At 26.2% G+C, this 23,752-nt stretch overlaps 2 protein-coding genes and 1 long non-coding RNA gene across 3 annotated transcripts; all 3 read right to left on the reverse strand.

The window, feature by feature from the left end:
- Window positions 1-2,365: 2,365 nt before the first annotated feature.
- On the reverse strand, window positions 2,366-7,095 carry LOC111623024. Its single transcript, XM_023365505.1, has 3 exons — window positions 7,081-7,095; window positions 6,013-6,524; window positions 2,366-2,589 (listed from the first exon to the last, which is right to left on the reverse strand). The coding sequence occupies exons 1-3, from the start codon at window positions 7,093-7,095 to the stop codon at window positions 2,550-2,552; spliced, it is 567 nt and encodes a 188-aa protein (XP_023221273.1). The 3' UTR covers window positions 2,366-2,549.
- Window positions 7,096-7,426: 331 nt separating this feature from the next.
- Window positions 7,427-7,748, reverse strand: LOC111623014. Its single transcript, XR_002756375.1, has 2 exons — window positions 7,621-7,748; window positions 7,427-7,535 (listed from the first exon to the last, which is right to left on the reverse strand). It is a non-coding gene; the product is annotated as an uncharacterized LOC111623014 (long non-coding RNA).
- A 9,586-nt stretch (window positions 7,749-17,334) lies between these two features.
- On the reverse strand, window positions 17,335-22,965 carry LOC111622997. Its single transcript, XM_023365476.1, has 3 exons — window positions 22,955-22,965; window positions 22,162-22,491; window positions 17,335-17,428 (listed from the first exon to the last, which is right to left on the reverse strand). Exons 1-3 carry the CDS (start codon window positions 22,963-22,965, stop codon window positions 17,344-17,346), a joined length of 426 nt encoding a protein of 141 aa, XP_023221244.1. The 3' UTR covers window positions 17,335-17,343.
- Between the last annotated feature and the right edge of the window lie 787 nt (window positions 22,966-23,752).

Below are 23,752 nucleotides of genomic sequence, written 5' to 3' on the forward strand. Positions count from 1 at the left end.
TTATTTTTAAATTATTTTATTGCTCACGAAACAACCACTAATAATTAGAAAATTAAGTCTCGTTTAAATATTGGCCTCCCTTCAATGGTCAAGCCGTTGATGCCAGCTAAAACACGCAAAAATTTAACAAAAATAATATTAAAGTAGCCAAGACATAGCCAAATATTGTAATGCCACAACACTAGCGGACATTTGAAATTTGCCGACTAGAACGGTCGGTTAACCAATGTGACGGTTAATTAATCGGGGGTTGGATAATCGATGCTCTACTGTATATGGAAAATGATTTATGTTGGTTAGTAATAAACTTTTTATGTAAGTGATTTGCTATTTTATAACACATTCATCTTCATTTCTAAATTATATTTGTACATTTTGTTTTGTTATAAATTCTGTTTTTGGGTTTTATACATTGGAATAGTTTCAGTTATTAAACAATAATAAAATAAAAATGAAAAATAATTTACAAAAATTACAAATATACTGTATAAATATAAATTAACATTGTAAAAAAAAATAAAACATTTTTTTTATCAGAGTAATATTAATAGTTACAAAATCTAATTGTAAATTTTTACATAATAAATTTAACACAGCTGATTCATAACCAATATTATTGTTAGTTATTAGCATATAATTTCTTTAAGGCATATTTTGAATAAGATTTTGTAATGTAACCTTCAGAAGAAAAATGTTTATAGATCACCCTTACTATTAAACCAAATAATTTGGTTTCCAATTAAAATTAGTTTTAATTATATATAAATACTTTGAAAAAAATAACCTCGTTTTTGAGGTAGATAAAATATGAGTATACTAATTGAAATTGTTTGAGGACATCACTTATTTACATGAAACACCAAAACATCTGATTGTTTGAAGAGGAATCATTGATGATAAACTGTTGTTATTTTATATCAATTTATCAGTTCGGGAGGCCATCTCTAAATTTCCAGAAAGGAAGACATTGTCTACATATCAACAGACCATCACATATTATATCTACAATCCCATATGAAAGTTTACTCAATCCTTTCTGTCAGATGGAGGCATCCAGGATTTAGGTGTGAACTATCCTCATACCTGTATCCACAAATTTCCATTACTTTAGGAAAGTGAAATACTTGCTTCATCACAAAATACAACATTCTTCCAGTAAACTATCTGACATAAATGACTAGCTTTACAAATATTAAAATTGTTTCTCATATGGATGGGTGTCAAGATGGGTTTTTGAAAGGAGATTGTGTCCTAAAACCATTGTCCTTCCAGTTTCTTATAGTATGAGCTTTTGAGAATCTCAAACTGAACTAATTCTTTTATGAATTTTATTTGTATAAAATTCTTATTTTTTAGATACTGTATTATTTATTTTTAGGTAGTGTGTGGCTATATGTCCCCAATTTCTGGAGACTGTTCCCTGTTTTGACTGTTTTTAATATTTGAATGTAAATTTATTGTTGAATAAAATAATATAAATAAATAATAAATTTTAAAAAATAAGCAAAGTTCAATCAGTTATAGATCCCATTTTCACTGATTCTGAAATGTCCCAGTTGGACTGTAAATGATATGGTCCATCTATTTTAGGCAGATTCCAAAAAGGAGAGCAAATTAACACTCAACTCATGGTGCCACCAGACAAAGAACAGTGCTCAAAAGCCAAATATCTGACCACTCTAGTAAAATTCTAGACTTAAATTAATAAAAAAAATTATTTTATAGCAATTCCAAGAACTTATTTAATACGGATTTTTACAATAATTTTAAAATACTATGGCATTTGTTTATTTTTTAATATGAATATAAGCAGTATACTATTCAATTATGTTTTTTAAATTTAGTTATTAATTTTTTGCATTTTATTTTAACATCAAATTTGTAACCAACTCTTTCTTTTATGGATTAAAGTGATGATTTCATTAAAATATTTTTACAATTTACAAACATTACTATAAAAATTACCTAAATTTTTCTCTCTCTTGAATTTTACGATATTTCATATTGACTAAGATGTTACTTGTTTATTCTTCTTCAAAATAATGTAGTAATTTCACTGTTACTGTAATTTTTAATTTATTTTTAAATAGATTAAATGTAAATGTTTAGCAGGCAAACAACATAAAATACCAAATGAAACTAAAACCATTTTTCTATGATTCACATTAGCAAAAACTATTAATCTTCTCAATAAACATCATTATTGCTTTAACATTAAATTAAATAATTAATAAAATATATTCAATATCTACAATATGTAAATAGAAATTAAAAAAAATATATTTTATAAATATATTTACACAAATCAGACCATTATAATATTCAAAAATAAATTTAGAAACTTTTCATAATACAAAAGATTTCAAAAATTACAATATGCAATTTTTGTTATCTAAATACAAAAATCATTACTTAAAATTAAGTATGCTACTATACTAATATTCATTAATGTTTAAAGGAAAACAGTATTATGTAATGAAGATGCATTCAGAAATTTCCACAAATATTGTGAAACAATTTGTATTAAGCTTTCTTGTACATATTGAAAATTAAATTGAAGTTTCTTCAGATATGCTATCAGTATGTCCCCTAAATGAAAAAATATTACATAAATAATTAACAACATTAACTAACTAACTATTAAACTAGATATTTTAAAAAATACCTCACTTTATAATTTAATAAATAATAAATCTTACAAATTTTAAACAATTAAATTCAGTTATGATTAACTTAACTATTTAATCATAACCTTGTAAATTTCTATCACACTTGACATTTAAATAATTAATTTTAGTTTAGTGAACTCTTATATTAATGAATAATTTTTTTTATAAAATTATGAAAACTGTTAACTAAATGGCTGAGGCAGAATCAGCCTACTGTTCTGGAGACCTGGGATAAATTTGAGCAGAGAACACCAAAAATTTTTCATGGGTGATCTGTCTGTTATTGTAAAGGCTAGTGTTGGACTGATTATTCAACATTACTTGGTATTCGGCCAAATACTAAATACAAGTGAAGATGTTTTTGTATCTTCTATATTTTCTACTATCTGCCATGTTAAATCAAGATTACAATTTTTACAAGTTTTTATAGCTTATCATCAGTGAACATTTTAGAACTGTTTTGCATATTGTAGTAGAGTTGTAGCCTATAATAAAAGGCCATCTCTGCAAAGAAAGACTGTTTGTTAGTTCCTGGTGGTTGAAAAGAACAGAAGTAAAGATGTTTTTGTATCTTCTATATATATATATATTTTTTTTTACTAATACATGTATTGGGTATTTGGACTGAATACTTCCTAAAAGTTGAATTATTCAGCCAAATAATCTCATTTTAGTTGGGAGAAAGTGAGAGAAAAAGAAGGGGAAAAAATAAAGCACAAGACAAAATGAAAAGAACATTTAAAAATCAGATACTTAAAATATTGTTATTTATTCCTTTTTGAAACAAATATAACTTCAATAAATGACCTTGAGCAAATACTATTTATTAATAATCACAATTCAAAGGTGATAAATTGTAATGAAGAAATATTAAATGCTTCTGTGTTCATAGGAAGTTAAATGATTTTGTTGGTTCTCATAAATATTTACAGCTTTGCTGAACAAACTGCACGTTCACTAAATACCAAAAAATGTCAGAATGCAATGACAATGCAGCATTTAATTTTTTACTTTTCATCACATAATAATTTTTTTTTAAATATACATGTATATAATCTTTATTACTGAATATAACATGCTGCTTTTCATCTTATTCTAAGCCATTCCCAGTGGGTCCTCCTTGGGAGAGGAAGAAGACTAAAAAAGGCACTGGAAAACAAGAGGGCTTTAGGAAGCATTGGAAGACAAGGGGGATAAAAATTCATTTTAAAATAAAACGTTTTACTATTAAATTTTAAACAAATTATTTGAAGTTTAACAGTAAAACTCTTGTTCAAAGACATGTCTCAAAAACTGACTTTACAGTTTGACAAAGACATGCAGATTGCAAAAAGTGCTTTTTGTCATAAAATTAATTAGAAAATACAAAACAGACAATTGGATAAATCAAGCAAACTAAATTAATTATTGGAGAGATCGACTAATTCATTAAGAAATTATGAGAGAAATTTGTATTTTCTCATAAAATCATTACTGGCTTTAATCTCAGTGGTAGCACAATTTTATTAAATTAATATATAAAAAATATATAGAAGATGGGCTAATATGGTGAAGTTAAGCTTTTTTTATTTAAATAAAGCTGAAATAATGGCAGGATGAACTTTATTCTTTCATTTTGATAAGTTTAACTGTTACTCTGAAGCTTGCAATATCCATAAAATTTTCATTATAATTTTATTAAAAAGTTTTGCTGTGAAAGTGTTGCCAATTGTTTCTTCACACAGTATTTGAATCTTGTAACATACTATTTAAAGTAATAAGAGTCCATTGTCTTACTTCAACTACAAATAGTTGAACAGACAATTTAAGGGTGCTGTTTACTAATATTGAGCTAGATGTAGAAAAATTAGTCTCATCACATCAGGCTCATCATTAATTATTTTTATATTAATTATCAAGTACTTTAAGATACTTTTGGACAATTCTTTTTTTTTTATATAAAATTTATTTTCAGTATATCATTTTTGACTGATTTTAAGAGTGGTGCTAATGAAATAAAGACATGAAAAGGAGGAGGTATCACAAAGATTTTAAAGCAACAGATGGTTCGTTATCTCAAGAGAAATGTAGGTATGATATTAAAGTCAAGAAAGCAAACAGTAAGAAGGTCAATACTGATGTGTGCACTAAACAATAAAATTTCACAAAATTTTACAACTTGTTTCAAAAATTTTGTGTAACTGACATCTTCAATGCTGATGAAGCAAGACTGCTTTAACATGGTACACTGGATTGTTCTGATATACAAACACTCAACAGTACTACATTTAAAGAAAGTAAAAGATCTATGTTTATAATGTTCAAACATGACAAAAGGAGATTAAAAAAAAAAAAGCTTTTGGTTATTAGAAAAACACTGAGCCTTGATGCTTAAGATAAACAATTTATCACTTCTATATTATACTAAAAAGATAACATGAATAATTCTGAAATTTTAATTAATTAATGAGTTAGGATATGAAACTACAAAAGAAGTCAATCTAAATGAGATTGTACTTTAAGGTAAATCTTGTTTAGATTGTTTAAAAAACATTCATCTAAAATTTGTGTTTCCCAACACCATACATATCCTTGGTGCAGTCTATGGACATCACTTATCATAAATTTTTTTAATATAAAAATTATTGATTTATAAAGATTTTGAGATCTGGTTTTAATAACAACAGTAATAATTGATGTGAATTATTATTGTGATGGGACTGGTTTTAGTAGCAATTACATTACAGTGCAATCTCAGTAATCTAGCTGTTCACTAGTTCAACATGTCCAGTAACCCAGACTAGTTGATTCAGGTATTATTGGCATTGTTGCCAAGTGATAGACAACTCATTATTTCAAAGTCCAGTTCTCACTAAATGTAGCATCATATCAAACCCAAGCTGGAACATTCACGATTGGGCATGATAAAAGATACAGTATCTTATAACACAATACTGTATAAATATAAAACTTAATCGCCCAAAATTTCCCACTAAAATTACTGTACTTCTACTAAATTTACTGGGAATCCACCAACTTGATAACACTGATTACTGGTGAAGGCATTGCACTCAGATGTTTTGATCATTAATCAAACTTGTATGTTATTCTGCTACATCCTTTACAGTTGACTCTGCACTGTCAAATTCCTTTTATATGCCATTAAATTCACCTTACTTCCAATAATCTGGAAACTTCTTTAATTTGACACTACTCTGGCCCCATATATGACAGATTAAAGAGATTGTAGTGTATTATATTTGGTGTAATATCTTTTGTAAACTTTTTTATATAACTGATTATTCTCATTTAAGGATTTTCACTAAGTTAGATCAAATAAACATTATTAAAAAATCAAACTTACCGTTTGCAAACAGCTTTTGCAGTATCAATAGGAAATTTTTTAACTGTATCATGTTTTTCATTATTCCATCCATTTTCTTGAACAGCATCCATTTTATTATCTAAATCTTGTTTATCAACTTCATTAGCTGTTAAAAGTTTACATTCTTTACTACTATCATTTTCTATACTAAAACATGTTTCATCTATAGATAATTCTTCACTTTCAACTTCACATACATTCACAAAAGGTAAATTAGTTGAACATGAATCTGAACTATTATTTACATTTGTAGATTCAAATTCAGGTTTTATCACATTTAAATTTGCTGCTTCTTCCTGATCGAAACAATGTTGCAAACCAGATAAATAATGTAACATAAGAACTGCTAAAGCCTGAGTTCTTTCATCAGATTTTGCAATTAAGAATGCTATTTTTGCTTTTTGTGAAGAATCTGTTGCATCGTGCTCATCCCGAGCTAATTCCGTTCGATTTTCTGCTTCTGAATTAATTGCTTCTTGCAACTTTGCAATCTGAAATTAATACATTAAATATTGGAAATATAATAAATTAATTAAAAATTATTTTAAATCTTAAATAAATATTTAATTTGAATTACATTATTAGAAAAATTCAAAAAATTTCGTAAATAATAATATATTTTTATACATTTCCTAAAATAAAGTTTTTTCTTTTTTTCTAAAAACTATCATTTTAAATCACTAATAATAAAGATTTTTGCATTTACTTTTTAAATAACATTTCATTATATTTTATATCTAACTCACTCCATTGAATTAACACATTTATTTGAAATATTGTAATTTTACTCTGATGAACATGAAAAACATAAACTGATATTACTTTGAAATAAACTATTGATAAAAATTTATGTAATAAATTTGATTATAAAATAAGAAACTAACTACTTAGGTAATTATTTTAGTTCAATTTACTAAATAAATGAATATCAAATACCTAATCAAGTTAATCAAACATTTTTATTCGCAAGACATTAAATAATTTATGAAAAAATTAAATTCAATATACAGTATGTAAAACATTACAGGGAATTTCTTAACATATTACAAAAAAGTCAGTCATTCTATCATGTCAAAATATTATATTCTTACAGTAGCTCTTGGAATCAAATAGAAAAAAATTTTCTTCTAAATTCTTTCTAAATTTGTTAGTGTTACTTATTGAAATTATTATCTTGGTTTATATAAATACAGTAGAACCTCGATTATCCGGACTAATTGGGGATGAAGGTAGTCCGGATAAGGAAAAATCCGGATAATCGAAACAAATACTTTAATTTGTCTTTTAATGATAATACAACACGTTTTCTTTTCGATGACATATCGGTANATATGAAATATGATATTTAATAAGAAATTATTGAAAGACATTAAAAACTAACTGGAAGATAAAATTTTATACCCCTGGAGATGAAGATGGAGGAGTATCAGAAACAGATATCTGAATTCTATTGGGAGAATTTGTATTTGAATCATTTCCAGAATCTAACTTTTCTTCTTTTTCTAAAAAAAATGAATTAAGAAAATAATATGAATGTAAAATTGTAAAGATATTTCATATTTAAAACAATTTCATAAAATTAATTACTAGCAGAAGCTTGTTCTGAAGCTGAATAGCCAACTGTACATTTTCCATCTTGAATTTCTTCTAAATAAAATTTTACTCTTTCACTAAAAATACAAAACAAAATTTTCATAAACTTAATTAATTGGAAATGCAGCTGATAAAACTACTTCATCATGTGGCATAGCAAGAAGTTGCTCTATAATACTGTTGAGATCTTGTTCTTCAAGAGTAGCAGGATCCCACCAAGGAAATGAAGTTGTCTGTAAGGATGACTAGAGAAGAGTAAGAATAAAAATTTCACAATAAAAACTGTATAAAAATTTATTTAAATCTGATGATCATGACATTAAATCTTATGTAAAATATATTTAATGAACATAATAATAATATTATTATTATTTCATACAATTTTACCTTTCTACTTTGTGCAGGTGAATGCTGTGGTGAAGGTGGTAAACTTTTAGAAGAAGGACATAAGTGTTCATTAGGAGGTATGAGATTGTGAGCTGAACCAGTTCTAGTCATTGTATTTTTGGAACGGCCTGCATTTGCTAAATTTGCAATCAGTCCTTGTAATTTTTTCTTTCTTAACTGAAAAATAAACTCTCTCTTAAAAAGATTTATAACAAAATTAAAAGCTTAATTAAATTGTTTTGTTTTCTTAATATTTTTCAGTTTTCCACTTACATTCTAATATGATTTATTTAAATTATATATCATTATATCTAAAATTTATTTAAATTATATTTTGAGATAAATTAGGCAATACTCTTCTGATAAAAATACCATACAAATATACATATGATTAAAAATTTATTATGTACATTTATTAAGTTTCTTAATAAAGTTATTGAACCAATATTATCAATTCAAATAAAGACAGAAAGACATTTTGTCATTATCATACTTTATAATCATTCTCAAACTTCATGAAAACTAAACATTACTTAGATCACCTTTAAATTTTCAAAAAGAAGTTAAATATATTGCCCAAATTATTGCTAAAATATTTTAATACTATTTAAAAAATATTAGTGGATTAAAATTAAAAATTGGTCGATTGTATTTACATTAAAATATAAAAAATATATATATTAATGATACAATACTGTATATCGAAGATCATCTTCTGTCATTTACAATCATCAGCAATGACCATCTCTGTAAGTGAAAATTGTTTTCAGATTGTCAGTGGTGATTGTAAATGACAAGCTGAAGATAATTTTGTATCTTTGATATATATATTTTTGACAAGACTGTCTTGTTTATAAAATCATACTGCCTGCTTGGTAACCAGCTTAGAGGTATGAAGGAGTAAATGTTAGGAGTTGCAATTTGGCACAGATGGTACATATCGTGTGCACATAAAAAAACCCAGACTTGTAGGTACTCAGGGGACCAAGAAGAAAGTCAAAATAAAATTCAAAATGGCTACACTCTCTACAAATGGGCAGTAGTGCAAGATTTGTGCATGCATTACTTGTTCGGAAGTTGGAAATACGAATGTTGCTAAATCAAATTTTGACAAACGAATCTTCGAAAACCAATTTATCTGTCCCATGTTATTCTCCACATATCTCTGGTCGCCACATGTTAACCTTGACTGACTGGAGATATCTCATTTCATCATTGGAACGTTTTTGAAACTAGATGGCACATCGTTATAATTTTATATTAAAATTAACTTCTGAAATATAATTTTTTCTTTTTACATTTATTAATATATATATTTCGTTTGTACAAAATAAATAAATAATTTTGGACGATACGATAGCCAGGAATATTTTTTAAAAAATGGGAAATTTTCGTTAGGCATTGACAAAAATTCAACCTGAGGCAACATGCAACTTTGAGAAATTTTGAAATTGGATAGGTTAATTTCACCAAAAACGCATCATGGACGACCTCGTGGCCGTGGCTGGTGAAGTTTGAGAGATAACGCTCAAAACCAGCGACACCAAAGAAGATTGGAGAATGAGAATGAGACTCGCCTTGAGTGTCAAAGTGATTCCGCTTAGTAGTGAGTCTCCGAGACATAGTCTTGTCCCAAATATGGCCTTGTCGTTTTACTTGTTTATATTTTAATAAAAAATATTAGCATAAATAACCAAGTGAAAGTCTACACATTTAAAATATTTTATATGAAATATGATATTTAATAAGAAATTATTGAAAGACATTAAAAACTAACTGGAAGATAAAATTTTATACCCCTGGAGATGAAGATGGAGGAGTATCAGAAACAGATATCTGAATTCTATTGGGAGAATTTGTATTTGAATCATTTCCAGAATCTAACTTTTCTTCTTTTTCTAAAAAAAATGAATTAAGAAAATAATATGAATGTAAAATTGTAAAGATATTTCATATTTAAAACAATTTCATAAAATTAATTACTAGCAGAAGCTTGTTCTGAAGCTGAATAGCCAACTGTACATTTTCCATCTTGAATTTCTTCTAAATAAAATTTTACTCTTTCACTAAAAATACAAAACAAAATTTTCATAAACTTAATTAATTGGAAATATGACACAACTATACAAAGATCATTAAAAACTTTAAAAAGTTGATTGTATTTAATAATGGGCAAGAGTAGAATTTTAAATTATTTATAAATTTTCTATAATATAAATACTAAATATTTGTTAATAAAATTTTCTATCTAATATGTTATAAAACTTTTCTTTGACTTTTCAATTTTATTCTTAGAAATTTCATTTTTTACAAAATAATTTTAGTTTGAATTTTATTTTACAAAATTTCCAGAAATTTCTATAAACAATAATCTGCTTGTTGTTATGCAATCTATTATATTATTCTTACAAACTTTCTGATAGCAGTTTCATAAAGAAATTAAGAAACTTCCTGGATAAATATATACAGGTACAATATTTTCTATGAAATTTTTAAAAATGAGTTATAAATTAATTTTTAATCTAATATTGTTTAAAATTTGAATTATTATACTTCATTTTATTTTGTATTTTTAAAAATATGAAAACAAATGATTATTGCTTTAAATTTTTATATATTTTAATAAATTTCAGTTTACTGATATTTCATTGTTTACTTAAAACAGAAAAGTGTTCTGTTTATATTTAAGTTCTTAAGTGATAAGATTTCATTTTATTTGCAATTAATTTAGAAAATGTTTGGATACACTTAATGCATGAAACATTATTATATATAATTATTAATAATTTTTTAAAGTCATTAACAGTGTTTCAAATCCTGACAATGTAAAAATTGTTATTAACATTAATATAATCATTATAAAGTGTAATAACTGCACATGTATCATAAAACGTGATCTCAAAAATAAATTAAGTCTTAAAAATAATCCTAAAAATGTCATGTTTACAAAGAAATGAATAATTAGGTTTAAATGTTATGAAGTAATATACAAAAGTCAAAAATAAAACTGTGGAGATGTGTTTTAAATTATAATAAAATAATCAAATTATTATATTTGCTTATTTACAGGGTCACTGCATTATCATATTTTCTGAACTTAATTAAAAATGCCAAAAACACAAATTAATACTTTACTTAATAATGAACGCTTAATTTCACATGCACACACTTTACAATGAATATAATTACAAAAGATTCTCTATTATTGAAAGACAATTTACAATAAGGACTGAAAGTAAAAGATTTAATACAGATTTCTACATGAAAGAGATTTAAAACTTTAAATGTACTTTTTTCAAATGAAAAAATATAAATCATATTTTTAAATTTATTGTTTGTAATCTGTCCAATAAAAGATGAATGTTTCAAGATCATTTCTGATGAGTGGCTAGTCAGTCTTAGTGATTACAGCACTCAACATGATAATTATCATGATAACATGTTATAAGCTTAATGTGTTTTTATAAGTTAAATAAAAAATGATAAAATAGATGATAACTAAAATAATTATATAGATTTAAAATGATAGCCTAGATTAACTGTGTGATGTTTTGTCTCATTTTCACCATTTTGCTAATGACAGCAGAAATGAAGATAATGTTGTTACTACTTTGATTTATTAGCTTCATTTTTTAAAGTCTATAGTACAGAATTCTGCTTTATGTGAATTACAATAGCATTCATATAAAATTTAAATTATTATTCAATAAGTTGAAAAACAAAATACTTTTATAATCTTCGAATAACAACTTCCATATAGAAAAGTTATCATTTAGCATCTAGAATAACTTCTGTGCCGTCATCCGATTATTATAAATCTCTACATAGGAATTTTAATACGACGTTGGGTCGATTTTTTAATAAAATTATAAAAAGAATTATTACAGTTAAATTTGTTTTTTAAGTTATTTTAATAACAGAAAGCCAGGCCTATACAAAATAGAAAACAATTTTACTACGATTCTTTTTAGTATAGTCTGTAACAATGAATTGTTTCGGCAAGTTAAATAATTTTGTATATTTGAATGCTTTTAATAGTTTAATTTTAAATATATTAAATTAATTATAATTAAATATAAAGTAAATTTAAGAAGTTAATTATTATTTAGTCTCTTCTTATAATTACTGAGAAATGAGATCTGGTGAAGAGAAAATTTATTTAAATTAAGACAAAATTATATAATTCAAGCAAGCTTATTTAATTTGTAATATTTACAATTATATTTATGGAATTAATTTGTAATATATTGCAAATTAAGTTACATAAATGCAGTCTATATACCTTATATAATTTACAAATTATTGATAATTTTTAATATCTCTTTAGAATAAAAAGAAGAACGAAAATATCAGAAAAATGAAAATATTTTTATTGCATAAAAAATTATTCTTTAATTAAAAAGAAATAAGTTGATTAATTTAAATTTAGAAATTTATTCTAGAATAATGCTTTGATATATGCTATAGAATAAGACAGTTTCATCAGATAAAAGCACAATAGATTAGAAGAAATTTAGATAATTTAGAATATAATATTTNCCATGGGTGTTCTAGGTTCAAATTTTAATTTAAAAAAATTTTTTGAAAAACGTCATTTTCATTTTTTTGTTTTTTGGGGTTAATTTTTTTACAGCTGAATTATTCATTTTTCAAATTTCTATATCATCATTTTCAAATCCATTGTCACATATTTTTATACTCATCTTTATCCCCTTTCACTTAAAAAGTTTGATATAATACACATTAATAAGATTTGATTTGATTGTACATAATAGTATGTATTCTAACCTACAAAATTTAATGTATATTAGTGACACTTTTAACATGCATAATGCATACAGTGGAACCATGCTTAACAAACACCTCTCATAATGAGTAATTCGCATAATGAGCAAAACAAATTGTAAAAAAATGACTTGCTTAACGAGCAACATTTTGCATAATGAATGACAAGAAGAGGGGAAGTCCTGGATTGTGCACATGTTATATCAGTTTGTGTTTAGCACTCGTTCTGCTAGCATCTTAGTGTTGCTTGTGATCACACTGTAAGGAACCAAGTCTGAGCGTTATTTTTATTTTGCTTTTCTTTCACTTTTATTATATTTTGTTTGGGGCTTATGTTTAGTTAGGACGAAGGTTTCCTCACCCATCACCTTAGAAAGTTAAAAATAAAAGATAAAACCAACTCACCGACAAAAAAAAAAGCGCCATAGCTGACACTCGCACTCACGTTCATGCCTGAGCGGCAGATAGTAAGCCCGCACTGAAAGGGGGGGAAAGACCCCACAGACTTTTAGGAGACTTGTTAAACCTTAAAGGAAACATCCCGATAATTGTTCACAAAAAGACTGTAAAAGGTTAACAAAGTATTGTCGGGATTTAAGCTACCAGATAAACAAGAAAAAAGTGAATGTTACGTATAAGTATGTAAATGAGGGGAGTGTCTCACTTCACAACTGTGACGTCACCTCAGACTATAAATAGCGTAGCTCAAGTGAAGAAAGCAGAGGTGAGCTCCTGAAAGGATTAAGCGTAGTCTGCTGGTAGCAGTGAATGAGGTGTCCAATAGGAAATAGTCCAAAGTGTTTGCAGTTTTCAATTTGTGGATCGAAGAATAGAAAAGTCTTGAGTTGGAAAAAGGTTCCTAGTATAATTGAGGTGACGGTTAGGCTTTATAGTTGTAAGAAATTCTGTATCTTAAGTTAAGGATTGATTTTTTGTCAGAATTCCAAGGGGAATAGTTCTAAGTTAGAATAAGATTGAATTTTGTCGGGTTGACTTTTGGATTTTATTTGTTTGAATAAATTTGTTGTTTTGTTATAAATATTGTAAATAGTTATTCCTAGATCGTTATTAAATACTTTTATTGATTTTGACTAACTTGTCTTTAATTTTATTTCGGTGCACGTGAAAAGTCCAGGCCTGGCAAACTAACAAAGGCGAACCCACGTAAAGTACCCGTTAGGTACTGGCTCTTTCCAGGACGAAAATTGTTGTAGAGCGATAAGTTAAAAATAGTACTTTACAACACATTTTTCGAAACTTGTGTTCAGACATATTACATAAAAACATAAACAACCATAGCCCATTATATAATAACCATGCCAAACAATATGCAAATTTTTGGGCTATGTAAAGGCTATCATTAAATATTAGAAATTAAATAATATGACTAGAAGTAGGCAGTTATGCTGCCATCTTGTATTAAATTTAATGACCAATTCCAAATAAAATTTTGATTTTTTGTTTGTTTTCTGCAAATCGGATTTGCATTCCAGATTGATTCATTCTGCAATAGAAGAAAAGATGATGATGATTCATGCTCCTTAACAATGTATATTGTATAATTTTCTTTGAATAAATGTTATACATAAAATATTTGAGTATTTTTTCATCATGGAATGCATTATTATATTTTACATTAATTTATATGGGAAAAATTGTTTTGCTTAATGAGTGTTTTGCATTATGAGTAAGATTCTGGAATGAATGATGCTCGTTAAGTNTTCTAAGTTAGAATAAGATGGAATTTTGTCGAGTTGACTTTTGGATTTTATTTGTTTGAATAAATTTGTTGTTTTGTTATAAATATTGTAAATAGTTATTCCTAAATCGTTATTAAATACTTTTATTGATTTTGACTAACTTGTCTTTAATTTTATTTCGGTGCACATGAAAAGTCCAGGCCTGGCAAACTAACAAACGCGAACCCGCATAAAGTACCCGTTAGGTACTGGCTCTTTCCAGGATGAAAATCGTTGTAGAGTGATAAGTTAAAAATAGTACTTTACAACACATTTTTCGAAACTTGTGTTCAGACATATTACATATAAACATAAACAACCATAGCCCGTTATATAATAACCACGCCAAACAATATGCAAATTTTTGGGCTATGTAAAGGCTATCATAAAATATTAGAAATTAAATAATATGACTAGAAGTAGGCAGTTATGCTGCCATCTTGTATTAAATTTAATGACCAATTCCAAATTAAATTTTGATTTTTTGTTTGTTTTCTGCAAATCGAATTTGCATTCCAGATTGATTCATTCTGCAATAGAAGAAAAGATGATGATGATTCATGCTCCTTAACAATGTATATTGTATAATTTTCTTTGAATAAATGTTATACATAAAATATTTGAGTATTTTTTCATCATGGAATGCATTATTATATTTTACATTAATTTATATGGGAAAAATTGTTTTGCTTAATGAGTGTTTTGCATTATGAGTAAGATTCTGGAATGAATGATGCTCGTTAAGTGTGGTTCCACTGTATTTCGTTATATTAATGTGTATACAGCAGGTGTATATGTCTGGAATTTTTATGTGCATATATTGTATATATATATATACACACACACAAACATATGCACATAAAAATATATATAAAAAACATAAAAAATTGATATACATATTTAAAATTGATATATATAAGTGTGGCCCTTAGTCATTGTTAATACAGTATTCCTGATAATGCTAACATTTAAACATTACTTAAAGCTGATACATAGCAATTAATGGAAAAATGTAATTAGCCTTCAGGCAACCTTCAAACAGACATTAAATGGTCATCTGGTTAAACAATGGTAAAATGTATTTTTCTATTTTCATTATGAACATTTATCAATGAAACAGTTTGTTTTTGTACTAAAATTTAATAATCAAGAAATATTTATTTAAATTAGAAGAAATACAATTTAAATTGGCAAAATGAAAAATTAGATATTATAATATAATTTTTACACTATAAGCAATAAAGCTTGAATTTTAATAATATAATCTTTATGATTTTGCATAAGTTTTGTTTTCCTTTGACTCTAGTGACTCCATAATTAATATTTAGACATAAAATATACAACAGTGCTAATTGAATTCAAGGAATATTCCTTAAAATTTATTAATTGACACTTTAAACTTGTAAAGAACAGATATCATTCAACTAGTTATAAAGAAAAAAAATTGAATATTACTCTAATTTAAAACATACTATTAGCATTAAATTTTAGTAAATTATTTAATTTTAGTTAGTTAATTAATACAGTTTTAAAAACAAACCTTCTTACTACAGAAATTACAAACTGTGGCAGAATGAAAGTGAGTACTGATGAATTCGTGAGCACCAGATTTTCTAAATTAATACAATTTTAAAATAAAATTAATTATTAATTAAAAATTAGTAATAATATTATTGTTAAAAATCTTATAATTCAATGGTTAATATTTTAATATAACTAATCTTATATTCATACTTTAAGGATCTTATTTCATTTTCTATTATTAAATTTTATCATCTATTTAGATAAGTATATTTTTAACTACTTCTTAATTAAAAATGTTTATATATTAAGAGTAAATAATAATAATTTTTAAGAATTTTCTAAATAAACAAACCAGCAGCAATTGTTTATTTTTGCACTAAAGAATTAACTAAATGTCAATAAATGTATCATCAATATTAAAGTTATACTGTAAGAAGTATTCTATAGTAATCTCATGAGGAATTAATTTCAACAGAATTTTTCCAATAAAAACCTTAGTAATTAAACATCAACATTACAGTGTTGAAAAGTAACTGTATTTTAAAATTTCAATTTAATTTCTTGTGAAGGATTGATATAAATGCAATTAATTTTGATCACCTCATATTCTTATATATTAAAAAACAGGTAACCCCCATATAATACAGGAGTTATGTTCCAAAAAATTGCCGTGTTATATGAAACAAAGAACTAGTACGAAAATGGGGGTTAGGTTCCAAAAATTAAAACATGCTATTATATTTTCATAATTAAAATAAATATCGTTATTAAAATTTTCTTAAGTGATGCATATTAATATAAATTGAACAATGTTTTCTTTGTCATCACAAAGCACTATTAACCGAGGGAGTTTTCTTTTTGGCAAGATATCCTTATCCTCTGAGCATTTATCTGCATTATCTTCATGTCCATGCTCTACCTTTTGCAAAAAAATGTTATTTTAGATTGCTTGCTTTTAGTTAAAAGATCTTTATAAATTTCCTTATATGGTGCTAAGCACTTATGAAGAATAAAGCAAGTATGGAATAAGGGAAAAACATCTGGCAACATCAAAATTAGAAGTGTCGAGATCTGGCAACACTGAAACAAGTTTCGAGAAGGACCACGTGTATCGACAGAAGGCGGGAAGANATTTATTAATTGACACTTTAAACTTGTAAAGAACAGATATCATTCAACTAGTTATAAAGAAAAAAAATTGAATATTACTCTAATTTAAAACATACTATTAGCATTAAATTTTAGTAAATTATTTAATTTTAGTTAGTTAATTAATACAGTTTTAAAAACAAACCTTCTTACTACAGAAATTACAAACTGTGGCAGAATGAAAGTGAGTACTGATGAATTCGTGAGCACCAGATTTTCTAAATTAATACAATTTTAAAATAAAATTAATTATTAATTAAAAATTAGTAATAATATTATTGTTAAAAATCTTATAATTCAATGGTTAATATTTTAATATAACTAATCTTATATTCATACTTTAAGGATCTTATTTCATTTTCTATTATTAAATTTTATCATCTATTTAGATAAGTATATTTTTAACTACTTCTTAATTAAAAATGTTTATATATTAAGAGTAAATAATAATAATTTTTAAGAATTTTCTAAATAAACAAACCAGCAGCAATTGTTTATTTTTGCACTAAAGAATTAACTAAATGTCAATAAATGTATCATCAATATTAAAGTTATACTGTAAGAAGTATTCTATAGTAATCTCATGAGGAATTAATTTCAACAGAATTTTTCCATTAAAAACCTTAGTAATTAAACATCAACATTACAGTGTTGAAAAGTAACTGTATTTTAAAATTTCAATTTAATTTCTTGTGAAGGATTGATATAAATGCAATTAATTTTGATCACCTCATATTCTTATATATTAAAAAACAGGTAACCCCCATATAATACAGGAGTTATGTTCCAAAAAATTGCCGTGTTATATGAAACAAAGAACTAGTACGAAAATGGGGGTTAGGTTCCAAAAATTAAAACATGCTATTATATTTTCATAATTAAAATAAATATCGTTATTAAAATTTTCTTAAGTGATGCATATTAATATAAATTGAACAATGTTTTCTTTGTCATCACAAAGCACTATTAACCGAGGGAGTTTTCTTTTTGGCAAGATATCCTTATCCTCTGAGCATTTATCTGCATTATCTTCATGTCCATGCTCTACCTTTTGCAAAAAAATGTTATTTTAGATTGCTTGCTTTTAGTTAAAAGATCTTTATAAATTTCCTTATATGGTGCTAAGCACTTATGAAGAATAAAGCAAGTATGGAATAAGGGAAAAACATCTGGCAACATCAAAATTAGAAGTGTCGAGATCTGGCAACACTGAAACAAGTTTCGAGAAGGACCACGTGTATCGACAGAAGGTGGGAAAAGAAAATTCACATACTTAAGTACTAATAGTTCACTAAAATAATAATTTTTGTGAACTATTAGTACTTAAGTATGTGAAAATTTATTGCATTTTATGTTGTATGAGGGTTTTACCTAATTCTTGAACCGTGTTAGAGTAAATCCGTGCTATAAAAGCATGGGGATATACAAGGATGTTCCCAATTCTCGAACCATGTTAAGAGTGAATCCGAGCTATAAAGGTGCCGTGTTATATAGGGGTTATCTGTATATGTGATTAAATAAATATTTAAATATATAGTCAATTATGACTTTGTGAACATGTCTGTAATTACATAAGTATAAATTTATTGGAAATAAAGTAAATAAATAACAGTATTTAAAAAATGGTAAGAAGCAATCTTATAATTATATATTAAATAATATGCAAAAGTATTAATAACTTTATTAAAAATAAATTCAAATACAGGCATCTCACACATAATATAAGTAATCCACTCTAAAAAATTAGATATTCCATATGAAACAATTAACTAAAAGCACATTTCCCATTATTTTAATGGAAAAAATTATAATGTGTTACAATATCAACTGAAAATTCCCAAATAATTTCCTAATAAGACTAAAACACTAAAAAACTTCTACATATAAGCAACAAATTATCATTTCAAATGTAAAATTATTAAAGTATTGCTACCTGACACACCAAACAATTAGTTTTTTCTTGATTTTAATGTGCATCTTTTTTTTTGGACTTTTCTGGTCTCAAAAATTGGGGTGCACATCAGAATCAATGTGCACAGTATAATCAGACACAAAGTCAATTCGCTTGTGCCAGTAAATATAGGTGGCGTATGAGTCGACCAAAATGGCTGCCACAAAGGATGTAGTGTGCGTGGCAACATACGAGAGTTACATGTGTGTCTTTTTAATATATTTTCTCTCTGTAGTCAAAACGTTTTATCCACATTTGTGTCTAACATTAATCCTAGTTGATTTTGTAGTATGGAATAAGGGTATGTAGTATGAAATAGAGTTCGTGGTATGGAATAGTATGATGATTACACTTTGTGACATTTTAGAATATGTGATTGAAAAAGATATCTTTTAAGGAGAGGAAACGCTAAAACATAACTTCATATCTCTCCACCTCTTAGCAACTAATTCACTTCAGTTTCACCAACACCTATTTTTGCTCAGCTTAAAATTCTTTTATTTTTACAAACATTTTCAACCTATCTAATATAGGCCATCACCAGGTTTAATATCATAAATGTTCCAAAATGGAATGTACCGTTTTTGAATATTTTACATAATTTAACTTTAAAATAAATTGAAAGAAGTGTGTATATTAAATAAACAAATAAAACATAGAAAACAAAGCTAACTAGAAAGAAACATGATTTAAGGGTTTTTAAGTCCCATTCTTTTTTCTATTATCTATTTCCAATTTATATACCTCAGCTTTCTTTTCCTTTTTTACACTATCTTTATTGTTCCATAGCAAGCTATAGATATTGGGTGCTCTTTTATAGACCATTCTTGAGTTTTTATAAGAAAAAGAGCACACAATATCTATAGCTTGCTATGGAACAATAAAGATAGCATAAAAAAGGAAGAGAAAGTTGGGGTATATAAAATCTCATTTGAAAATCAACAGTTAGGAATCAAAAAGATTATGTGGGTGTGACTAGAAGAAACCTGGCGGTATGTATGCAAGAACACAGATACAACGTTGATAAACGACACAACACAATATTAGCGATTATGGTGCAGACTGAAGGAGCGATTGTAAAATGGGAAGGGCTAGTCATTAAAACAGTGCTCTCTCCATCCATTGCGTTGGAGATGGAAAAGGTAGAAATTTATAAAAGTAAAATAAAAAACCATTGCCTAAATGCTAGGGATGCTAATGCACTTCCAAACAGTATGGAAATATATAAAAGAAAAAAGAATGGGACTTAAAAACCCTTAAATCATGTTTCTTTCTAGTTAGCTTTATTTTCTATGTTTTATTTGTTTATTTACTTTTTATTTATTTAATATACACACTTCTTTCAATTTATTTTAAAGTTAAATTATTTTTTGAATTTTAAATATGTAAAATATTCAAAAACAGTACGTTCCATTTTGGAACATTTATAATATTGATGATGGCCTATATTAGATAGGGTGAAAACATTTGTGAAAATAAAAGAATTTTAAGCTCAGCAAAATTAGATATTGGTGAAACTGAACTGATAACTTCAGTTTTATTTCCCACTTTTTTCGCAGTAATTTATTTTTGGGAATGTGCGCATATGTAATGAGTTTGATGAACCTTTAGACTTGCATCCAAATTCACAGCAATACTTATTATTTACCATTGTAGGTTGAACACTTTCTAATTCTAACAGACCACAGACTTTATACCCATAGCAGACGCCATTACGTAGTTCGCGCTAATACTGCTAGATGTCAGATCTATCGTTGGCATACGCAAATTTAATGAAGTCTGAAATGAAATCTCACTGTTAAAATGTTTATTGTACAGTAATTTTGATAGATTTTGTATTGGTCTGCAGATACTCTATACCTGATAATGGAGTCATAAAATGAATACATTTGAAAATATGTACATTGTGAAGCACTGCAAACACAAAAATAAAATGCTTCTTAAAAATGTGTTTATTACTGTTTAAATACATTAATATTTTTCTGCTGTACATTCATAAGGTAATTTTTAAGGTTTTAAAATCTTTTGAAAGTTAGATGTTCATTAGATTCAATGGCACATTAGAATCAAGAAAAACACTAATAAGTTTTTTAAAAAATAGTTGCTTTGTATGTAACATGCATAGTTTTGTATGCTGTAATATAAAAATTATATTTATTCATATTTAGCAAGCTTTTCAAAACTTTAACATGGAAATCTAACATTCTTCATTGTATTTGTAAAGGGATTCTAGAAAAAGACTTCTGCCTTATAAAGTCCCTAACATCTGAATTTTTGAGATGTCAAAAACAAAAATTAAATAAATATTTTGAATGTAATTTGAGACTTTTTACAGTTATCACTTCATTAAGAATATTTAATTCAGGTTTAGGATGTAAATATAAATTTTTCCTATATAAACACTGGCCAAAAAATGTATTGAGTGCTATCTATATTATATGAAAGTTAGTATTATTAAAATTATTATTATATTAATTAAAATTATTATAACTTAGTATTCTTAGTTTAGTGTTAAAACTAAGAAAACTCTACTGGAAAAGTATTAATTGGGAAAAAATTTACAGGGGGCATTCATATTCATTTCAAATGTTAAATAAATTTTATATTTAGTTTATTAACTTTAAATAATAAATTTTTGAATTTTCTTTCAATATTAATTCATATTAATTTCTAAGATATTTGTGTGTATAATAATTTACATAATTAAGCAAGCACTCTTGTACTTTCCAGAATAATGTAAATTTAAGTTTTGTGTAAATTTTACTTTATTAATTAATATGAAAGGAATACTATTTTATTTAAATTTTCAATTTGAAAATTAAAATTTGTATTTAAGATAATTCATAATTTAAATTAATCATTATTTTAAAATATTAGATTAAAAATTTTTCAATATATATTTTATGCATTATCTCATAAATTCAAACTTAATGAATTTATGAAATAATTTTAAAATTAAATACAAAAATTTATTGAAAAATTTTAATCTTTTAAACTCACTTTGCTATATTTCCATCTATTCCAACAAATTCATCTTCTGATTCTGCTGCTGATTCTGTTGATGTAATATCAGTCAATCTTTTGGTTGTCTCAGTATTTCCTGATTTTTTAGTCATATTTTTGTCTTGTGACTTTTTAACCAATTCAGAAGTTTTCTTCAAAGTTACAAAAGACTTCTTTTTTAATTTGGGTGATTCAAAAACTGGTTTCTTAGGTTTATGAAGAAAAGTAAGTGTAATATCACCATAACATAACCGATAATCAAAGCCAGAGTGAACTGCCCATTTTTTCCATTGTCTAAATAAAAAATTTTTATGTATGCATATAGATCTTAATCATCAGTTCCAAGCAAATAATTAACATTCTGATAAATAAATATAAATAATGTTTCTATTAAAGTACAAGTGCATTAAATCAGTAATATCTGATAATTAGGATGGGAAACAAATATATCAAATATAAATGATAAATCAATTAATAAGAACCTATAATGCAATTTATGCTACTGCTTACTTCAATTAAAATATAATATTTTGTATAAAAAATAATAAATATGTATATATAAGTAGGTAAATACATAACTGTCTGTTACAAAACTTCAGATTTAATCAATCAATATATATTATAAAGGTAAGTGTACAATGTGCGTGCCACTAACACTCATTTTTGAGTTTTAGTGGCATGCACATTGTACACTTACCTTTATAATATATATTGTTCCAGTACGATCAAGGGAGTTACATGGTATGGTAGCCCTCTATCCCCCATCCATGAAGAAGGTTCCCGTTTTTACCTGAAGGGCATGCTGTTGAAGATATAAGGGCTGGAAGTTTCGCACTCTAGAAATTTCTAGAACAGTCCAGAACATTCGAGAGTATTTGAGAGCGTTCCACAACATTCCAGAATGTTCCAGGATGTTCTGGAACATTTGGGAATATCCCAGATCATTGTGGAACATTCCAGAACACTCTCGAATGTTGTGGAATGTTGTGGAACATTATGGACCATTCGAAGCCTTTTCTGTATGGGTGGGACTACCCATTGATGGGGATATATAAAGCAAGATCCGTTGTGGGTTCGAATGTCAGTTTCTTATCAGTGACAAAGTGAAGAACCGAAAAAGAAGTGAAAATTCCAAAGTAGTGCAGTTAATGAATAAAAACAAACAGTGAAATGTGAGTAGTCAAAGTGGTACAGTGACTGAATATAAATTGAAAATAAAGTGTGAAAACTGTGTAAAGTGTATTTAGTGTTAATAAAAAGTTGATTTGATTTATATTTTATACAATGCCCAAACTTAAAAGATGAGGAGCTCTTGCCAGTTCTGAATTTTCTTTTGAATATAACCGGAAATTTTCTTTTCAATATTAAAGCTGATACCATCGACAATATTATTTTTAGTTGCCAAAATTGCCCTTTGAAATAGCCACTTTGGATTGGTATAGTTGTGAACAATGTTTGGATAAATTTGGTCGATGAGTTCATTTTCAGTAGTGGCTATGTTGCAAAAATCACTGTTGAGTTNAGAGTAATATTAAATGTATATAATCAACAACATTTATAATTACAATTTTTTATAAATACATTATTG

The sequence above is a fragment of the Centruroides sculpturatus genome, unplaced genomic scaffold (genome assembly GCF_000671375.1).
Source record: "Centruroides sculpturatus isolate CEXI.00-Female unplaced genomic scaffold, Cexi_2.0 scaffold343, whole genome shotgun sequence".
In the NCBI taxonomy this organism is placed as follows: domain Eukaryota; kingdom Metazoa; phylum Arthropoda; class Arachnida; order Scorpiones; family Buthidae; genus Centruroides; species Centruroides sculpturatus.